Source organism: Choloepus didactylus, chromosome 18 (assembly GCF_015220235.1).
Source record: "Choloepus didactylus isolate mChoDid1 chromosome 18, mChoDid1.pri, whole genome shotgun sequence".
Taxonomy (NCBI): Eukaryota; Metazoa; Chordata; class Mammalia; order Pilosa; family Megalonychidae; genus Choloepus; species Choloepus didactylus.
Genome location: NC_051324.1, coordinates 72,191,060 through 72,208,555, shown reverse-complemented (window position 1 = coordinate 72,208,555; position 17,496 = coordinate 72,191,060). Strand labels below are relative to the sequence as shown.

The window sequence follows — 17,496 nt, the reverse complement described above, 5'->3', positions numbered from 1 at the left end:
CCATGTGGCAGTTTTAAAGTGTCCCCCAACAAGGCTATCATAACTCAGAGTCTTTAATAACACGGTATTTCAAAACAAGAGCAACATAATATAACCACCTGGATAATTTACATCTCCAAAAGAATATATATGGTTAGAGGATAACTAATGTGTGGAAATACCAAAATTTTCCAACAGGAAATACAACTATTACTTCAACAAACCCTGAAATTTAATAAACTGACAAATTACTTTTGCAATTTACTTTTGTGTTTGTTCCATATATTTTAGTTGCATTTTCTGGCCTACTACAGTGAGTTTTCTGACAAACAGGTGATGCCAGATAGCTGGCGACTTCCCACTGGAAGGGCCGTCTGAAAGGCACTGATCACATTTATTGCCTTTGGCTAACAGCCACTCCATCCACTTGCTGGGTTGCCGAGAGGGCAGAACATCAGATGCAGATTTCCACAAAACTACCACCAGGTTAGCAATGAGGGGTCACTGAGGCCAAGCAACTGGGACGCTGTTGAGAGGGAAGGGGGACTGCTAGTCGTTACTCAGGATGGTGGGCACTCAGGGACTGTCCAAGACCCTGGATGCCACTACATCTCCTCAAAGAGGTCTCAGAGGTGTCTGTGAGTGCAAACCACACGCATAAGAAAAACCACCAGAAGGGATGTTCCACACAAGGGAAAAGCATTATTCGTATAGTTTCACATCAGAGAATCTACTGGATAGAAGTGAGACAAAGCAGCAAACAATCAAAGCCTTTGGGCCCTCCTTTTAGTAGCGTCTAACACAGCGATTTTCAACTTTCCCCAAGGAGCGTTAAAGGCAGGGGGAAAATGCCGGTGACTCTAAAAACCACCGAGAACCTTCCGAGAGACGGCCACCACTTTGGGGGAAAAAGAGGAGAATGCAGTGTTTTCTTACAGATGGACGTATTGAACGTTTGATTGCCAAGGGAGAGGACTGTGGACGAGTGCGGGGACGGAACACTTCCCTGCAACGGTGTCATGTAAACCAGCATGAAGTTAGTACCAAGAGTGTCGGCAACGCAAATACTTTTTTTAAGTGTGAAAATAAATACAACTTTGAAGCATTTCCTATAACACGATTAATTTCAAGAACTGTTTGTTATTCAACTCCAGACTCCAGTAAACCGTCTAAAGGGAAATCTTTATAGTTTTCCAACTACCTTTCCACATTTGATTATCTTTTCAAATACAGGTAGTAACTAAAAATAAGAATGTTTTTCAAACACATTTTTTCAAGGCAGCTAAAACAAAACCCTCATTCGGGGCTCTCCCCATAGCCTCACCTGTCTAGAAGAATTCAAGTTCTGCACGCCCAGCCCCGAGGCAATCCCACCCAGGGTCTGATTAGGGAGTGCACTGCTTGAAAGGGGGAGCTTCAGGCTTGGTGAAGGCAAAAATGGTGAAGAAGGGGGCTCTTCCACTAGGCCGCCATCCTGATTGGAGAAAGAAAGGGTGAGCTGCGTGCAAGGTCCATTGGCAGACAAAGCACAAAACAGTTTCCCAAGGAAATATAAAGGGTTATGGATGGATAAAGAATTAAAAGATAAAAAAATATGGATAATAAGGGAATGGAGAACATGGGCAAAAGGAAGAGGAGAAAAAGAAAAAGAGAAACAGGATTAAGATGTTGCTTTCATTTTTTAAAATACTTTACAAACACATATATTAACTTGTAATATTCTCTAACACTACTGACCCTGACTAGGGGAAGAAGTAAGAAGAGGGACAAAAACTTGGGCAACAGACGTATTCAGAAAAGCCTTAGCTATTTTCAAATTAACAGGCTCCTTTGGAGAAGTTATTTTCAAGATTCCAGGCATGCATTCGGTTGAATTTTACTGAGATTCAACTGTTTTTGACCTACAGAAACAGCAATTTCACAGGGTTCAACCTATTAATAGGGTAAACTATAAAGACAGGCAGACTCCTATTATTTTATTTTATTTTATACATTTATTGAGGCTACACTAGATGCAAGGCCCTTTGCAAATTCATCTCTTCTAATCTCACAAAGAGCCTGCAAGGTATGTGATATTATTCCACCCATTAAAAACAGGGAAATATGTCAGGATTCCACACTCAGGGCTGCCAGATTTAGCAAATAAAAATACAGAATGCCCAGGGAATTGGACTTTCAGACGAACAACAAAAAATTTTTTACTATAAGTATTCCTCCCCAAATTACTGTTCATCTGAAATTCCGATTTAACTGGGTATCCCTCATTGTATCTGGGAACCTCCCCCCACCAGCAAAGGGCAGCCTGGGGGCTCGACCCTCAAGCTGTGCCCTCTCCAGCCAATGCCCTGCGGTGAGCGTGTCCTGGGGGCCCTTCTTCTTGAGGACACAGGTAAAGTCTGATCAGGGAGACTGAGACTCTTTATCCTGTGAGCTTTTCCATTAATTTTAACCTGTCCTTTCTTGCTTTAATTCTACTTTCAAGGTTCAACATTTTGATGGAAAATTTCCCCCCTTTGTATTGACAACAATCTGAAGAGGAGACACTGATACCCGACAGCACTAAAAGGACTGAGCCGGCGACTGGCCTTGTTAAACTCCAGGGGAGTCTTCTTCAGATGCCTGCAGGGCTCCCAGAAGTGGCCAGATGGGTGTCAGGGCTCACCCAGCAAGGGCCAAACTCAGGTCCCAAAGCTGCCCCACCCACTAATCCCCTTTTCTGAGATCAAACACATAAGACACATCATTCCCAATCAGAAAACTGTCTTTAAAGTAAGAGCATAAAATAGAAATTTGATGACTCTCGTCTGTTGGACAAATTGAAGCAGAAAACCAGCCAGTTTACAGAATAAAACTGAAAATCAGTTTTTAATTTCAGTATTTTCCATTCCTAGTTAACATCACATGAAATGCAACATTACCTCTTTTGAGTTAATAAACATCTGTCTATATTAGAAAACATGGGTAAAAGCCACTTTAATATTATAGCCCAGCAAGTATTTATCAGGCTTGCATTAATGATAAAGCTAAAGTGAAAAGGAACTCTTAAAAAAAAAAAAAAACAAACACCTAAATTCATACCTTGTCGAGAAAGGTGGGGCGGTCCACGGAAGACTCTTTGGAGATTGGTGGGCGGCAGCCGAGGGGTTTGGTGATCATCCCATTGTAGTCGGTCACCCCCAGGCCACGTTTGTCCATGTCCACCTTCTTTTCCAGCAGAGTGCCTGGAGCAGGACAAGAGAAGCCACACTGAAAACACCTACCAGGTGAGTGAGGTGCCGAGTCCTGAACACAAGTCAGGTGTCAGTTCACACATGCAGGAGGTCAGTATGACAGAAGGGCTCTGGCTTTGGCTGTGGTTGGAAACCTACAGTCTGCCCTGTTCTCTGAGTTGCCCTCCCTCTGCCCTCTACTTGTGTGCTCCCTTCCAGCCAGGCTGGCTGCCTTCTGGCCCCTCTTTTCCCCTGTTGGAATCATCCCCCACATCTATACTGGCTTGTTTCCTCCCCTCAGGCAGACTTCCAACACCCCCTTCCAGGAGAGCCCTTCCTGACTGTACTGCCTAGAACAGCCCCAGACCCGCCTCACAGCCACCACTTTTATTATGAGTCTGTTAATTGTGGGGACTCTTCCAGCTGTTAGAGTGACAATACCGTACAGAACAGACACAGGTCCTGTCCTCACAGATCTTTCAGTCTTGTGACTGGCACTAGTTCAGCTCACTTTAATACCACTGCACAACTCTAAGGAGTTACTTCTACAATAACTCTGGTCCACAGTGATTGTTATCTTCATCCTGGTAGCCTATACCATACATACAGGCTTGTTTATATTTTATCTCCCTTCACGGCCAATGGGAAGACCCATCAATCTGCTGAAGTACTGGGAAAAAGTGAAAAAGCAAACGTGCTTCGAATGTGCCCCTGGCCCTCCACCCCCAGGGGCCTCACATCTGGGCGAGCGGGCACCAGGCTGACGATCTGCCACTGCGCCTGGCCCTCCTCACCCAGCCTGCACCCAACAGCTCAGCTGTGACTCTCATAAAACGCTTCTGGAAATCAAAACTTCACAAAGCGGCACCTTTAAGAATGCACTTTAGGCAGCATGTCACTCACTCATGGCCTGATCGAGATTCATGTTGCTACTCTTCAAGGCCTCTTCAGCTGGCTCTCTCTGTGGAGGGAAACAGACAGTTAGGGCCGAGGACTGACAAAAGGAAACACCTGCAAACAGTTTAATCTCTACCAACTTCAAGAGATGATCATTAGGCTTTGAGACTGGAAACACCTTGCCTTTGAGTTTAGAGATAAATGTCTTTTAAATAAAAAAATTATTTTTAATAGGAAAATGCATGAATTGAGTAAAGAAACCATATACAAGTTAAAAATAAAATGTTCAGTGCCAATAAAACCTTGTATATCCTTTTATAATTGCTTCCCGTATAACACTGAGCAATGAACTCTGTGCCAGGACAGCACAGCCACAGTCTCTGGCACACATAGACCAGGGGCAGGGCAGGCCCCAGGCCACACCTCTGCCTACCTCTCTTCTGGGCGAGTGCCTGCATTCAGGGCTCTGTTCTCTACTTCTTAATGCAAGGCCCTGATGTCAACTACTTTTCACCAAGAAGTACAAAAACAAGGCAAAACAAAAAAGTGGGTTCAAAACCAGCCAGGGGTACAAAGTTAAGCCACCACAGCAGGGCCCTGACCCCTCTGCCCGTGCACAGTGTGGCATGGTTTCCTCCTCCAGACGCAGGCCATCCTGGACTCATTCTTTTGTGGATGGCCACAGGAATCGGAAGATAAATACTTGTTTGACCATTTGGAAAGAAGACACACAAAGGGAATAAATGGCAAATACAGGTAAGCCCTCACTACTGGAACTCCTGTTATCTGATTTTAGGAAATGAACAGATTGAGATCCACTTTCAGATGACTATCCTGTGACCTGAACTCTCCCTACATATTATCTGAAACCAAGGAACTAAAAAGGTAAGGTCAGGATACTTTTTCTGGGCATAAAAATTTTCTCTTATGATCTTGGTCAATCTATGGCATAAACGAATGAAAATTAATATATAATTACAAATTAAAAGAAAATATAAAACTGCATAAAGCAATGAAAATTAAAAACCATACAGCAATTTTTATTCTAGGAAAAGGCTCTCATACCCTTGATGATAGAAATCCTGGAAGTCTTTAATATAGGTCAAAAGTGCCCCCTTATCAAAGTTGCCAACATAAAAGGGGGAATTTGCAAGTCAGGTCATGTCAGCAATCTCATCCCTCAATTAGTCTTCCTTCCTTATTCTACATAACAAGCATGGATAAGAAACCACTCGGGCTACTCCCTTCAGGCAGCGAGGCTGCTAGCATCGTGCGGTAGGACAATCACCGGGAAGCCCATGTCTGTGAGCTGTTTCATCAGCCGGTTCATGACCCAGGCCTCGTCCTGCTTGCCAGACGTCTTCAGGCCCTAGGATGAAGCGTGGGCAGGCAAAAAACCATCAGTTACATTTTTATAAAATTTCTTTTTTACTAGAGAAGTTGTAGGTTTGCAGAAAAAACATGCAGAAAACAGAGTTCCCACGGACGTCTCCATTAGGTACGTTACAATGTATTTCTTCTAGAAATGGGACACAGCCTAAACTCACGGTGCTTCAGAAGTCACAGAATCACCTTTCTGTGCTAACACTGAACAGTTGTGTGCTCCAGCAATCCTGGCAGTCTTTCCTGGCCAATACAATGGAACGCTTGGCACTGCATTTGTTGGTTGGTATGGGTGTGCCCTTCGTGGACTTTAAGAAAGCAGGATAAGTACACCTCTTCCCCAGAGAATTAATTTATTTTGTCACAAGTATGAACTACCTCTTTTATCAAATAATTACAATAAGTGTTCCTTTGAACATGGCCCTTTATTAACACTACATGAAGTTTTCTAAAAAACTACACGTTTTTGCTCTTTTATAAGCTTTATTCTAAAAGATGTCAAAGTGTGGGTGTTCATTCCAATAGAATGAAAAAACAGAACAAAAACAAGAAAGGAACAAACAAACAAACAAAAACCCTGTTAATCTTATCAACCATGTATTTCTTATAACCCTTGGGGTAAGAAAAAAGGAATAAAGGGGAAAATGCCAATGAGGGAGAGGATGAAGAGAAAAAGAAAGAGAGGTCAACTCCACAAAGAAAAGCAGAAGAGGCGGGAAGCAGAGGGGCTCCACCGAAGAGCCAACCTCTGAGTCATGGCTCTGCTACTCTACAACTAGACTCCAAGGATGCAGCGATAGAACAAAATATTAAAAACCCCTCTAATATTCTTCACCATGCTTCAAAATTGATCCTGCTCTACTGAAGCACGCAGGGTGATAGTAAATAATAGGCTTGCTTTCCTCAAGGAAGCAGCTAATTTGGTTACAGTGTGAATCATTACTATGCTGCCAGAGCCAGATTAGCCGACATTATACAATATTTTAATTGACCCATTTGGCATTTCTGGTCCCATCATTAGTTGAATTGTTTGCCAGCCCCACGGTAAAAAGATTTCTTTCTGATGTCTGTATCACTTCTTTTCCCCATGAATAGAGATTCCTGATTTTAGTTCCTGGGCTCTGCTTACTGCTAACTGAACACTTCTTAAATAAATGTTTCTGAATAGATAATATATTCAAATGATTCAAAGTATAGAAATATCTTCTTCCTACCCACCCCCATCTGCTTAGTTCCTGTTCTCTCCAAGAGGAAACCATTCTTATTTTCTGATTTATTTTCACTCTTAATTTCTTATTTGTCATTCTCTCTTTTCTCTTCTCCCCATCCCCCTAAAAAACTGGTAGGGTACTATATACATTTTTCAGTACCCTATCTTTCCATTTTATAATGTTTTGGTGAGATTTTCATGTCTATATCTATATAGCATTTCCTTTAAAAAAATCTGTTTCATTTTCTATAATATGGATGTGGTATAATGTAACTAGTTACTCCATCAATATACATATATTTTCACTTTTTTACTATAAAAATGCTGTAATAAAAACTGCATAATAATGCTGTTTGCTGTAGTCAGGACGGTGAGAGGTGAGAGTGCTGGGCCAAAGGGTCTGTGCGGGTGTAATTTTCACAGATAAGGCCAAACCACGCTCCACTTGGTTGACATTCCGCCAGCCATCCACGGGAATACCAGTTTCCCCACAGCTCTGTGAGCAGCATATTTATTTAACTTCTGGATTTTTTTTACAAGTCTGAAAGTGAGAAAGAACTGGTGTCTCTCAGTGTTTTAAACTGAATTCTCTTTTCATAAGTCAGTTGAATAGCCTCTGACATGTTAAAAAAGGAGCGATTTGTATTTTCTTTTCTGTGCATTATCTATCTATACGCCTTATCCATTTTTCTATTGGATTATTTTGGGTGGTGGTTGCTGAAATCAGTTTCTAGGACCTCTTTATGTATTAGGGAGATCAATTCTTTCTCCACGATATGAGTTGCAAATATTTTTCTCAGTTTGTCAATTTGATCATGGTATATTTTCTGTCATGCAGTTTTTATGTTTACCTATAGAAATTTATAAATCTTTCATTTTGTTTTAGATTTTGGTTAGAAAGTCCTCTCCCACTCTAAGATCATTTAAAAAATTCTCCCGCATTTTTATATTTTTGTTTTTTTGTATTTAAATTTGTGATCTACTTTGCATTTATCTTTGTGTACACATGAGTTGTGGCTCCAACTTAATTTTTTCCAGATGGCTGCCCATTTGTTTCAAGACTATTTAAGGTTTACTTCAGTAGTTCTCAAACTTTTGGTCACAGGACCCCACCATGTCCTTTAAAAAATTGAGCACTACTGGGTTAAACAAGCAAACCATACATAAAAAATACAAATATTGTTAAGATCTCAGTTATCTGAAATAATTAGGACACGCAAATTTATAGTCAGAAACTAGAATACAGGTTACCAGAGGCAGGGGTAGGGGTGGGGACTAGGGAGTTAATGCTTAATGGGTGCAGAGTTTCTGTTTGATGAGATGAAAAGGTTTTGCTAATGGACGGTGGTGACAGTAACATAACACTGTAAATATAATTAACACCACTAAATTGTATACTGCAAGTGGTTACAATGACTGATTTTAGGTTGTATATATGTTACTAAAATAAAAAAAAAACCCCACAGAACTCTACAACACCAAGAGTGAACCTTAATATAAACTATGAAGCATGGTTAATAATGTAATTATAATAATACTGTTTCACTGACCATAACAAATGTGCCTCACTAATACAAAACCTTAATAAGGAAAACTGTGTCTGTGCTTGTATGTGTGGGGGCATATGGGAATGCTGTACTTTCTGCATGAGTTTTCTGTAAACTTATAACTGATTTAATTAAAAAAAAATAGATAAATGAAAAAGAGAACCCCAAAATGCTTTAGTGTATTGGATAAAATGTATTGATAATTGCTATATTATAAATTAAAAAAAAAGAGTTGGTTTGTTTAAAAATAATAATGAACCCACTATAGGTTAACATAAATAACATTTTTTAATGAAAAATAATTTTATTTCCTAAAACAAAAACTTTTAGTGAGAAGAGTGGCATTATTTTACATTTTTGCAAATATCTTAATTTCTGGTTTAATAGAAGCAGCTAGGTTTTCATGCCTATTTCTGTTATCACTCTGCTGTGATATCAACTATATGTAGTCTCTGAAAAATTTCTGCTCTACAGTCAGGAGAGAACGGGTATGAAAAAAACAAAGTCTTAGTACCATTATGAAAATAGTTTTGACCTTGCAGAGGCCCCAAAAGGGTCTCAGGGACCTCAGATGTCCTCAGACTATGCTTAGAGAACCTCAGGTCCATCTTGTCACCACTAATTTGAGACACCACCCTGGAGCTGAGTGTGCTTTCAGAGTTTGTTTTCTATTGTGCTGCTGCGAACCTTTTGGAGCCCTTTTCTGGGGGCATTCCCCCAGGAACTGCAGGCCGAGGTGCTCTCCTGGGAGGCTACGTTGTCCCACACGTCTCCTTCTTCGTCTTCCCATTGACTGGCGCTGAGGCTCACTTCATCCCCACCACTGCCCCAGCCTTCTTGCATAGATTTAGAAGCTAGAAAAAGAGCAAATGTGAATTCACCATCCCTAGAGTAGACAGGGGGAGGCAAGGAGAAAGGGGTGCATCATCATCTGCTTTTACTCCTTGATTTCCCCCGACAAAGAACTGGATTTCCTGTTAGATATACAATATGTATGTATATGTGTGTATATTTTTTTCTGTCAACTCCAACTATGTGCAGTCTGTGCTCTTCCAAACTCCCTTAACAGACTAGAGGGCATTCTAAAACAAAGACGTTTGAAACATCAATCCTGGGACGGCTGTGGGAGAGCTGGCAGTCTTCACGTGGTATGAGATGGCTATAAATGTGCAGACCAGACGAGACGCTGCTGTTCTCCTCGTGGTCCAAGCCTGGAAGCAGAGCTTCAAGCCTCCACCATCTATGAGGGTCCCTGGGGGCCCGTGGTAAACGAGAGTGGACCTCAGTGCCCGCATGTCCCACAAGGAGACACTGTCAGGCCGTAGACTGTGTGCAACAGCAGGACAAGGGCCGCTAAGGACTTAGGTAGTTGGAGATACAAATTAAATACTGAGTTTCAATTTCAGGATGCTATTTTTCTACTTTCTTAACATTCAAGATCTAATTTTTTAAATAAACATTACCCCCAATTTTTACTTCTTGGAAGAACGTGAAGGCGGCCAGCTGGCGGGCTGGGCTCCCTACGAGGATGCAGACGTGATGCTCACAAGGCAGGTAACTAGGCCCCCAGGACAAATCATACAAGCAGAACACCTGCCCCACAAGAAGAGGATCTAAACACCCAGAAGCCGCCTCGTCCCTTTAGATTTATAACAAAAAGCAATAGGAACAGAGGAGGCAGACACACAGAGCATATGCCCCGGCATTATCAAGACAACAAAATGTAAAAGCAGTTAGGCTGTACTTCAAGAGCTAAGACATCTAATCATGTCCAAAGAAAATAATGACGTTTCTGTGGCCACCAGGCAATTAATCTTAATATCAAACTTGCCTTAAATCAGCAGTCTTCTCTCATGTTAATATCATAGGTATTACAGTACAAAACCCCCACCTACACATTACAAGAATTCCACTTGATATGTATAATATGGACATTTTTAAGAATACATGTTTTATATGTACAATCACTAATTTTAGATAATGGGGGGGTGCAGAATGTTTGTTTGTTTTTTTCCTTTGTCAAGTTGCTTAAGCATAAACCTGGAGTACAAAAAGTGAAATTCTGTTTATAAGATGAAAGCATGGGAAGAAGTCAGACTGCTGAGAAGTACTATATGTTTCCCAAACTACTCTCAAGAAGAAAAAAGGACACGCTGCATCTACCTTGCTCAGTGAAATGGCAAGTCCTTTGTTTAAAGTGGCAGGAACAAGAATACTGCTGAAATGTGGGTGCTATTAGTAGTAAGAAACACATGCACAATTGATTCTTGAATTTATTGGGGAAAAAAAAAAAAAACAGAGGGGAGGATACAGGCTTTCTGTTAAAAGCAGTTCCTTTGTGTTCCTGTATCATATGACAAATAATTCTTTGTAGACTTTGTTTAAAGTTAGTCTTAAAGTGTAAAGAAAATGAGGAGAGTATCCTACACATGAATTCTTAAAATTCAATGAGGGGTACAGGATGTTTTGAGTTTTCTCTTTTTTTGTGTGTTTTTTTGTTTTGTTTTGTTTTGAGTAATAAAAATGTTCTAAAATAGTTGTAACGAATGCTCAACTACGTGATGATACTGTGAACCAATGAATGTATATTTTGGATGGATTGCATGTTATGTAAATGCATCTCAACAATATTGCATTAAAAATTATATTAAAAAATGGAAAAAAAAGTTAACTGGAAAAGTCAGTAAAAAGTATTCCTCAAATTAAAATACCTCGAACCATTCCTCAACTGCCAAATTGTGGCAAAGAGCACGCGGGGCTCACCTGGTTTGCACAGGGCTGGGGCAGCCGCGGGGGCGCCCACTCTCCCGAAGGTCACTGGTGGCTCCGCAGGGTGATCCCCCCACCCGCTGCCGCTGCTGGGTGGCCTCCCCCATGCTGCTGTGCCATTGTCAACCAGGGTAGAAGGGGAGGGGGGTTCTCCCCAAGAATTTTCGGCCTTTGAGTGAACAGTAGGCATTTCTCCCCAGCCTGATGAAACTGCAAAGGGTAACAAGGGAGAGAGAAAATAACATAAGCCAAATGTAGAGAGAAAGTAAAAATGATAATTTCCAATTCAAAGAAACTTCTAGATAATCTATTTTTTTTTCATTTACTTATTTATTTATTTTTATTCTTTTAGATAATGTATTCTTAGGATGGCTTTCAGTAGAAATTCAAAAGGACCTCAACAAATGCATTAAATCTAATCCAATTTGTTTAGCTTTTTCAATCTGGGATTTTTCTCACTCCTGACTCCCATCCATTTAAAATGAAAAGTTCGTTAAAGACCATTAAACGCACAGCGTTTACAACATAATAGGGTTAAAAGAACAGTTTAAAACTAATGTTTGAGAAGTAGCTTGTTTTCCTTCTGTTATTACATGCAATGGCCTAAAAGAAATTTTACGTCATATCATTCTTTTTAAGAAAAATTTACTGGTTCCAAATAAGTGCTGAAAAATTATTGTGCGTGTCTTGACAACCATCACAGACATAGATCAATCTCTTCGGGCAAAGAAATGAGAAGAGGGCAGAAGAAACACGGAAAGGTAAAGTATTAGCCAGAGAATGTAGACAGCAAAGTGCAGCCAGTGGGCTGAGAAATCATATCTGAGCACTTATTTTAAAAGACGAGGGCAGAGTTGAGGAATTACGGATGAAGGTGGCTCAGAAGTGGTGGCTACGGGGGTTTTCAGGAATATTGCACAGCCTCCTGACCAGGGGCTGATGTCTGGAGGAAACTGAAGGAGTGTAATGAATCTGGGACATTACCGCCCTACTTCATACAGTCAGAGGAGAGGTGATGGGAGTACGGCAACTGTGAGGACTTCCTTATTTCTTCAGGAAGGGAAAATACTTTATGTCACGTAGGAAACCTTATTTTTCCAAATCAACCCAAATTATTTTCAGCAAGAGCTGACCTGAACATTTTCCTTCTGCCCAAAAGCTCACGTGACACTACTGACAGCCATCCTGCTAGCTTGAATCAGCTGCAATTTTCACAAAGACACATTTTCTCAGAGAGAGAACCGTGGACATTTTAAATCCTAACTGGGTTTGCCTAAAAGAGAAAAGCTTAGGGTATAAAATGCATATAGTTAACCACAAATTTAAAATTATTTGGTCTCAACATGGATATCACAATGCCAGTTATAAAACTGATTAACTTTCTGACTAAAAACTAACAAATAATCAGTTCCCTTGATGCTCTTTGTTCTAATAAAATGCAATAATATAGATTAATGACAAAAGGACATGCAACCTATGAATCATTTTAAATTACAAGTTCTATGCTGAGCAATTTATTATGTAATTTGTTACCAATAACATGGGAGTTGGCCCTAATCAATTATTGCCAGGACTTGCTAACTATAATATTACCTGTAATTACACAGAAAACAATAATGTATATTGGGAGAAGTAGTTCTCCAAATTGAAGAGACAAATTAAATTAGGAAAATTAACATAACTGATAAAAATTATGCATGCTTTGGGAAGCTAAAACAGTTTAGATGTTGCCAAAGATCCAATCAGTTGTAAAAATACTGATTTATTGTAGGTAATTAAATGATGAATTCACCTGAAATCTGTATGTCATTCCTGTACTTCAACTCTTTGAAAGATAATACTACAATTATTTAACTAAGTCAAAACCAAGAATAAATATTAAGATGACAACTATAGTTAACTGACTTAAATAATGAGTTTTTAATTCCTATTAAAGCAGTAAAGATGTCTTCAGAGAACTTTTAAGTAGAAGGCAAATGATTTGCAAGCATCATGTTTCAAAATCTTAAAAATAAATGGAAGAATGCTCGCTTCTTTGAAAATCAAGAAAACAGTATTTCCATTTTAAATTGATCTCTGGCAAGAATATAATTTATCTACAATGTCAGACTAATACACATACCAGGATGTGCGCACCATTGGACACTAAAGTCTCAGAGGGGACACCAAAAGCGGAGGCACACTAGATAATTTTGATGCAGGGCAAATGTTTTCAGTAGACAGGAAATAGTTTTAAATACACACTACTAAAATAAATATAATCTTCATTTTTCATTGTTTGTTGCTGGAGTGAATCTCCCTTTTGTTAATAATTTTGTAGGGATTCTTTTAAGGTAGGCATACTGAAGCAGAGCAAATTTCTAACTTACATTGAAAATACTGATATTTAAGTTAATAAAATGGTCCTTCAAATACTACCCTCAAAATGTTTCTGTACTGTAGGGCCCCAGAATCCTTATCTCCCTCCTTCATTCGAACAAATCCAGAGTTGGGAATAGTAATACCAACGATAACCAAATATCGCCAGAATATGCAGTTTTCATTCCATTTTAAAATATGCCGTCTTTAACTTTCTACCAGCATGGAGAAAACAAAAGTGCCTAAGTGGTGTGCACTCAGAAGACCGGTATAAAAATGAACACAAAACAGATATAAGGCCAAGAAACAGAACCAAAGGAAAGAGAACCTTTAGCTGAGTTAATGATTTCCATTTTAAGCACTACAGACAGGTCGGGAGATGGCATTCTTTCTTCTATGAGATAAGAATCCAGTTCTAGCTTGTCCCAAGGATGCTACTTATATATAGTTTTATAAGTGTGACAGTCCTTTTTGGAAAGATTCAGTTCAAAAGTCACCAATTGAAATTAGGTGAAAGAAAAGAAAATGAAGGACTAAAAATCCAATCAATTAAGCATTTATTGAGGGTCTGCTATTTTTAGGTGCTAATTTAAATATTAATGAGCTGGGATTGGCTCACACTGATGGCCTTAAACTTAATGCAAGTTTATTATAATGCTTGATTGGCTACTAGCTTAATGGTGGGACATAACAATGGGTATTGGCAGCAACCAAAAATCTTTCATATTCTAAATCAAGATGAGTGTTTATATACTGTGGCACTTTATATAGAAGGATATGCTCAGGCCGTTGGCAAAGCATCCTACTTTTCAGAATGCCTTGTTTTGTGGGCAATTTGCACTCCTGTTCCAAATTCAGGGACTCTATTTGAGGGTTACATATCACGGTCCTTCTGAAAAGCTGGCATGTGGCCTCAAGCTGGGCAACAATCTCTCTTAGAAGAACTTCTTTTGCTTGCCTTACTGGGTCATCAAACAGGGGAGGGGTATTAGAAACCAGAACAAAGGTGTTATTTAGTTTTATTGTAGGCATTAATAGAGATTCTAAATTTGCCAACTCTTTGGTATCCAGTAAGTGTCTTATCCATGTATTTGTTTTTAATTGAAGCTATCTAAAGCTGAAGCCTGAGCAGGGGACCCATTTATTTTATACAGATGACGTGCATTGATAAGCATCTCCTTCTGCTTCTTCAGTGGGAACTCCCTGTTCTTGGGTCCTCTTTCAATTCCAGACCCCCTTGCCAAGATCCCCAAAACACAGGAAAGAGAAAAAAAAAAAAAATCCTAACCAAAGAAAAACCCTATACTTAGAAAAAGTATAAATTACTCAGCTCATTCCTCTTTTAATAAGTATTGCATGGCGCTTAAAATAGAATTACTTCTGGCCCTCTTGAGAGGTCACGGAGAGCTACTTCTGAAGTTATGGTGTGAAAACAGTTGAACTGTAACTGCATCTTGTTGATTCACTCCATCTGCAGGTGACTTTATATATTTTATAATCTTTACACCAAAGAATGATACAGGAATAGACGAGTGTATAGGACAAGAGATCTTAAAGGAAGGACAATGCTCTCTAGCTTCTTGTATTGACGAGACTCTGAAAAACAACATTCAAGATATGTGCCTGGGTACAGCTTCCCTGGATCCAATTTTTTCATGTTTTAGTTTGGGAACTCTTTAGCTTAGCCTCTTCAGTAATTAACTCACACAAACCGTGCCTTTGTTTACAATATTTGTGCCAGGAAACTAAGTTATAAAGCAAATACAGTATCACTAGATTACAAAATAAAGTTTGTGTCTGGCTGGAGCCTTTTCAACTTGCTGAGACAATGACAGCGATCACCGCCAGAGCAGCTGAAATGCCTGGCTATGGCTAAAGAGACCTTCCTGAGGTGCTGAGGAGGACAGAGAGTAAAATGGATAAAAAATATTCTGGAATATGATTGACTAGCAGCATTAGGCAGGCTTTCAGATGGGCATAAGATACTAATACTTCATTTCCATCCCTGTTATTTGCTCAAGTCTACAATAGTCTTCATATCTGATTTTAAATTAATTGTATAGGAACCTCTTTATACTCCCTCCCCCAACAACCCCCACACATTCGTTTTCAGATTATCTAAATGTTTCGGTGAAATGTGACAGAGTTCAAGGATGAAAGAAAATCTCTGGAGGTTCTCTGTCAACCTCATTGTTACATTCAGATTCAACTTTGAGGATCTGTTATTCACCAAACAGGTTTATTAATTAATAGTCACAGTTCTCCTGTGTGTCTCCAAAGTGATTTTTAAGAGTTCCAGAATATTTATTTCTAAGCATACTAGGTAATCAGGCTGCTAAAGTATTTTTAGGATCTACTTCTGTTCCCTTAGAAACATAGATAAATGCGATGGTTGCACTTTCTTTTGGCCACATCGTCACTAGTTGTCAAAATTAGAGACTTGGTAGCTTCTCGTGAACACCACAGGTGAGCAGTTTCCACAAGTCTGGCTCACGTATCCCAGGGAGCAACTGGGGCAGAGCTGCATGGAGGAGGTATTTGTGCTGTGCCAGTTTAGGCAACTTGACATCCCCATGTAAGAAACACCTCAGGAGTCCTTCTCACGTGATAAAAAGACAGACACAGGGATATTTCTGTAGATTATTACTGTTGTTCTATTTCCAGATTGGGTTTGAACCAGGTCCGAATGTAGTGTATGAAGCTACATTACAGTTCCTAAAATAATGTCAGTTTTCCTCAGGCTCATCAGAAAACTAATTAACATTGACATTAGAAAAATGAAAGGAAAATGACTATTCCGTAGCATTTACTTCTATAAAATTGGCATACAAAAATTTGTAATTGAGACCAACACCTTGAGTGGTAATGATCAATAATTTGAAAAACAACTGAAATCAAAACTCTGACGTAAGTGAAAATTCTGTAAAATTTGCACAGGTCTGTGCAAAGTTCCAGAATATCTGCAAAATATCAACTTTATAAACAGAAAACGTCCTAAGACAGTCAAGAAGTGAAAGGCTTTTTTTGGGGAGTGGTGAATTCCAGACAAGTGTGACAGCAGCCTACGGGTGCTCACACCACCAGCTAACAGCCCAGCAGGGGATTAGTGCTGTCCCCACGTGGGTCCTGACTGCCCAGCCGCCTGTGATATGGATGGAGAGGGCCAAAAGTAACAAGCACACTGGAGTCACCACGAAGGGAACTGGTGTGAAAATCCTAGCAAAGAACAGCTTGGTCAAATGGGCTTGGGAAGCTAGGAGCCTTTGATTGCTAGTAATTTCTCAGAGAGATAAGCCCTCTGACTGACAGCCTGGCATCCACTCCTCTCTCTTTCCCTCCTCTACCAGATGGATGATTTTAAACATGCTCAAAACTCTACCATCTTAAACAAATACCTCCGCTCTTAACCTTGGCCCTCTATTCTTGCCACTTGCCCTTAGCTGTCCCTCTAGCCTGAGCTCTGGCTGACAGCCAATATTCCATACCCAACAGCTTTTGTCAAATCCACCGGATGTGACTGGATTCCGCACCTCCTGCTGTGCTCCTGGATATGCCAGTGGATGACACAATTACCTACCCACCTGTCCAAGCGCGTATCTCATCTTTCTTCTTTGCTCCCTACCTCTAAACAGTTATCAAGTCTTGCTAATCCTAGCACTGTCATATCTTTCAAATCCACCTCTGTCTCCCAACCCCAGCTATTATTCTAATCCAGGCCACAACCATTGGTACCAAAACACAGGCCTAGCTCACATCCACTTCTTTAGTTTTGATTCCCAAGGATCCATTCTTAATTTCATAGCTGAAAGGATTCTATAAAAACTAAGTCTGATCATTCAATCTCTGCTTAAAAGTGGTCTCTGTCTTTCCAGACCTCTGGATACAATCCAGCTCCTCACTGTGGCCTCAAAGACCTTGCAAGATCTTACCCTGGCTTCTCTCTCCAGCTTCCTCACTCTGCAAGGCCATCCACCGTCACTCCCACCACTTACCCCAAATTCCAACCACTCTGAACTTTTTCTTCCTCAAACATGCCACCTTTTCTCTTGATTTCAAGCTTTCTTATATGCTAGCCCCTCTACTTGAAACAATCTTCTGGACTATTGCTCAGAGAAGTTGCTGCTTCTTAGGTATCTTCTCTGCT

At 40.1% G+C, this 17,496-nt stretch overlaps 1 protein-coding gene across 1 annotated transcript in view; it reads right to left on the bottom strand.

Annotated features, from left to right (window-relative positions):
- Window positions 1-17,496, bottom strand: part of TNRC6C (trinucleotide repeat containing adaptor 6C) — a 145,986-nt gene that overhangs the window by 29,536 nt on the left and 98,954 nt on the right. Inside the window, 6 exon segments of the mRNA XM_037808093.1 lie at window positions 1,304-1,453; window positions 3,058-3,200; window positions 4,092-4,149; window positions 5,374-5,454; window positions 8,913-9,079; window positions 10,989-11,204. Coding sequence (XP_037664021.1) covers window positions 1,304-1,453; window positions 3,058-3,200; window positions 4,092-4,149; window positions 5,374-5,454; window positions 8,913-9,079; window positions 10,989-11,204 — 815 coding nt within the window.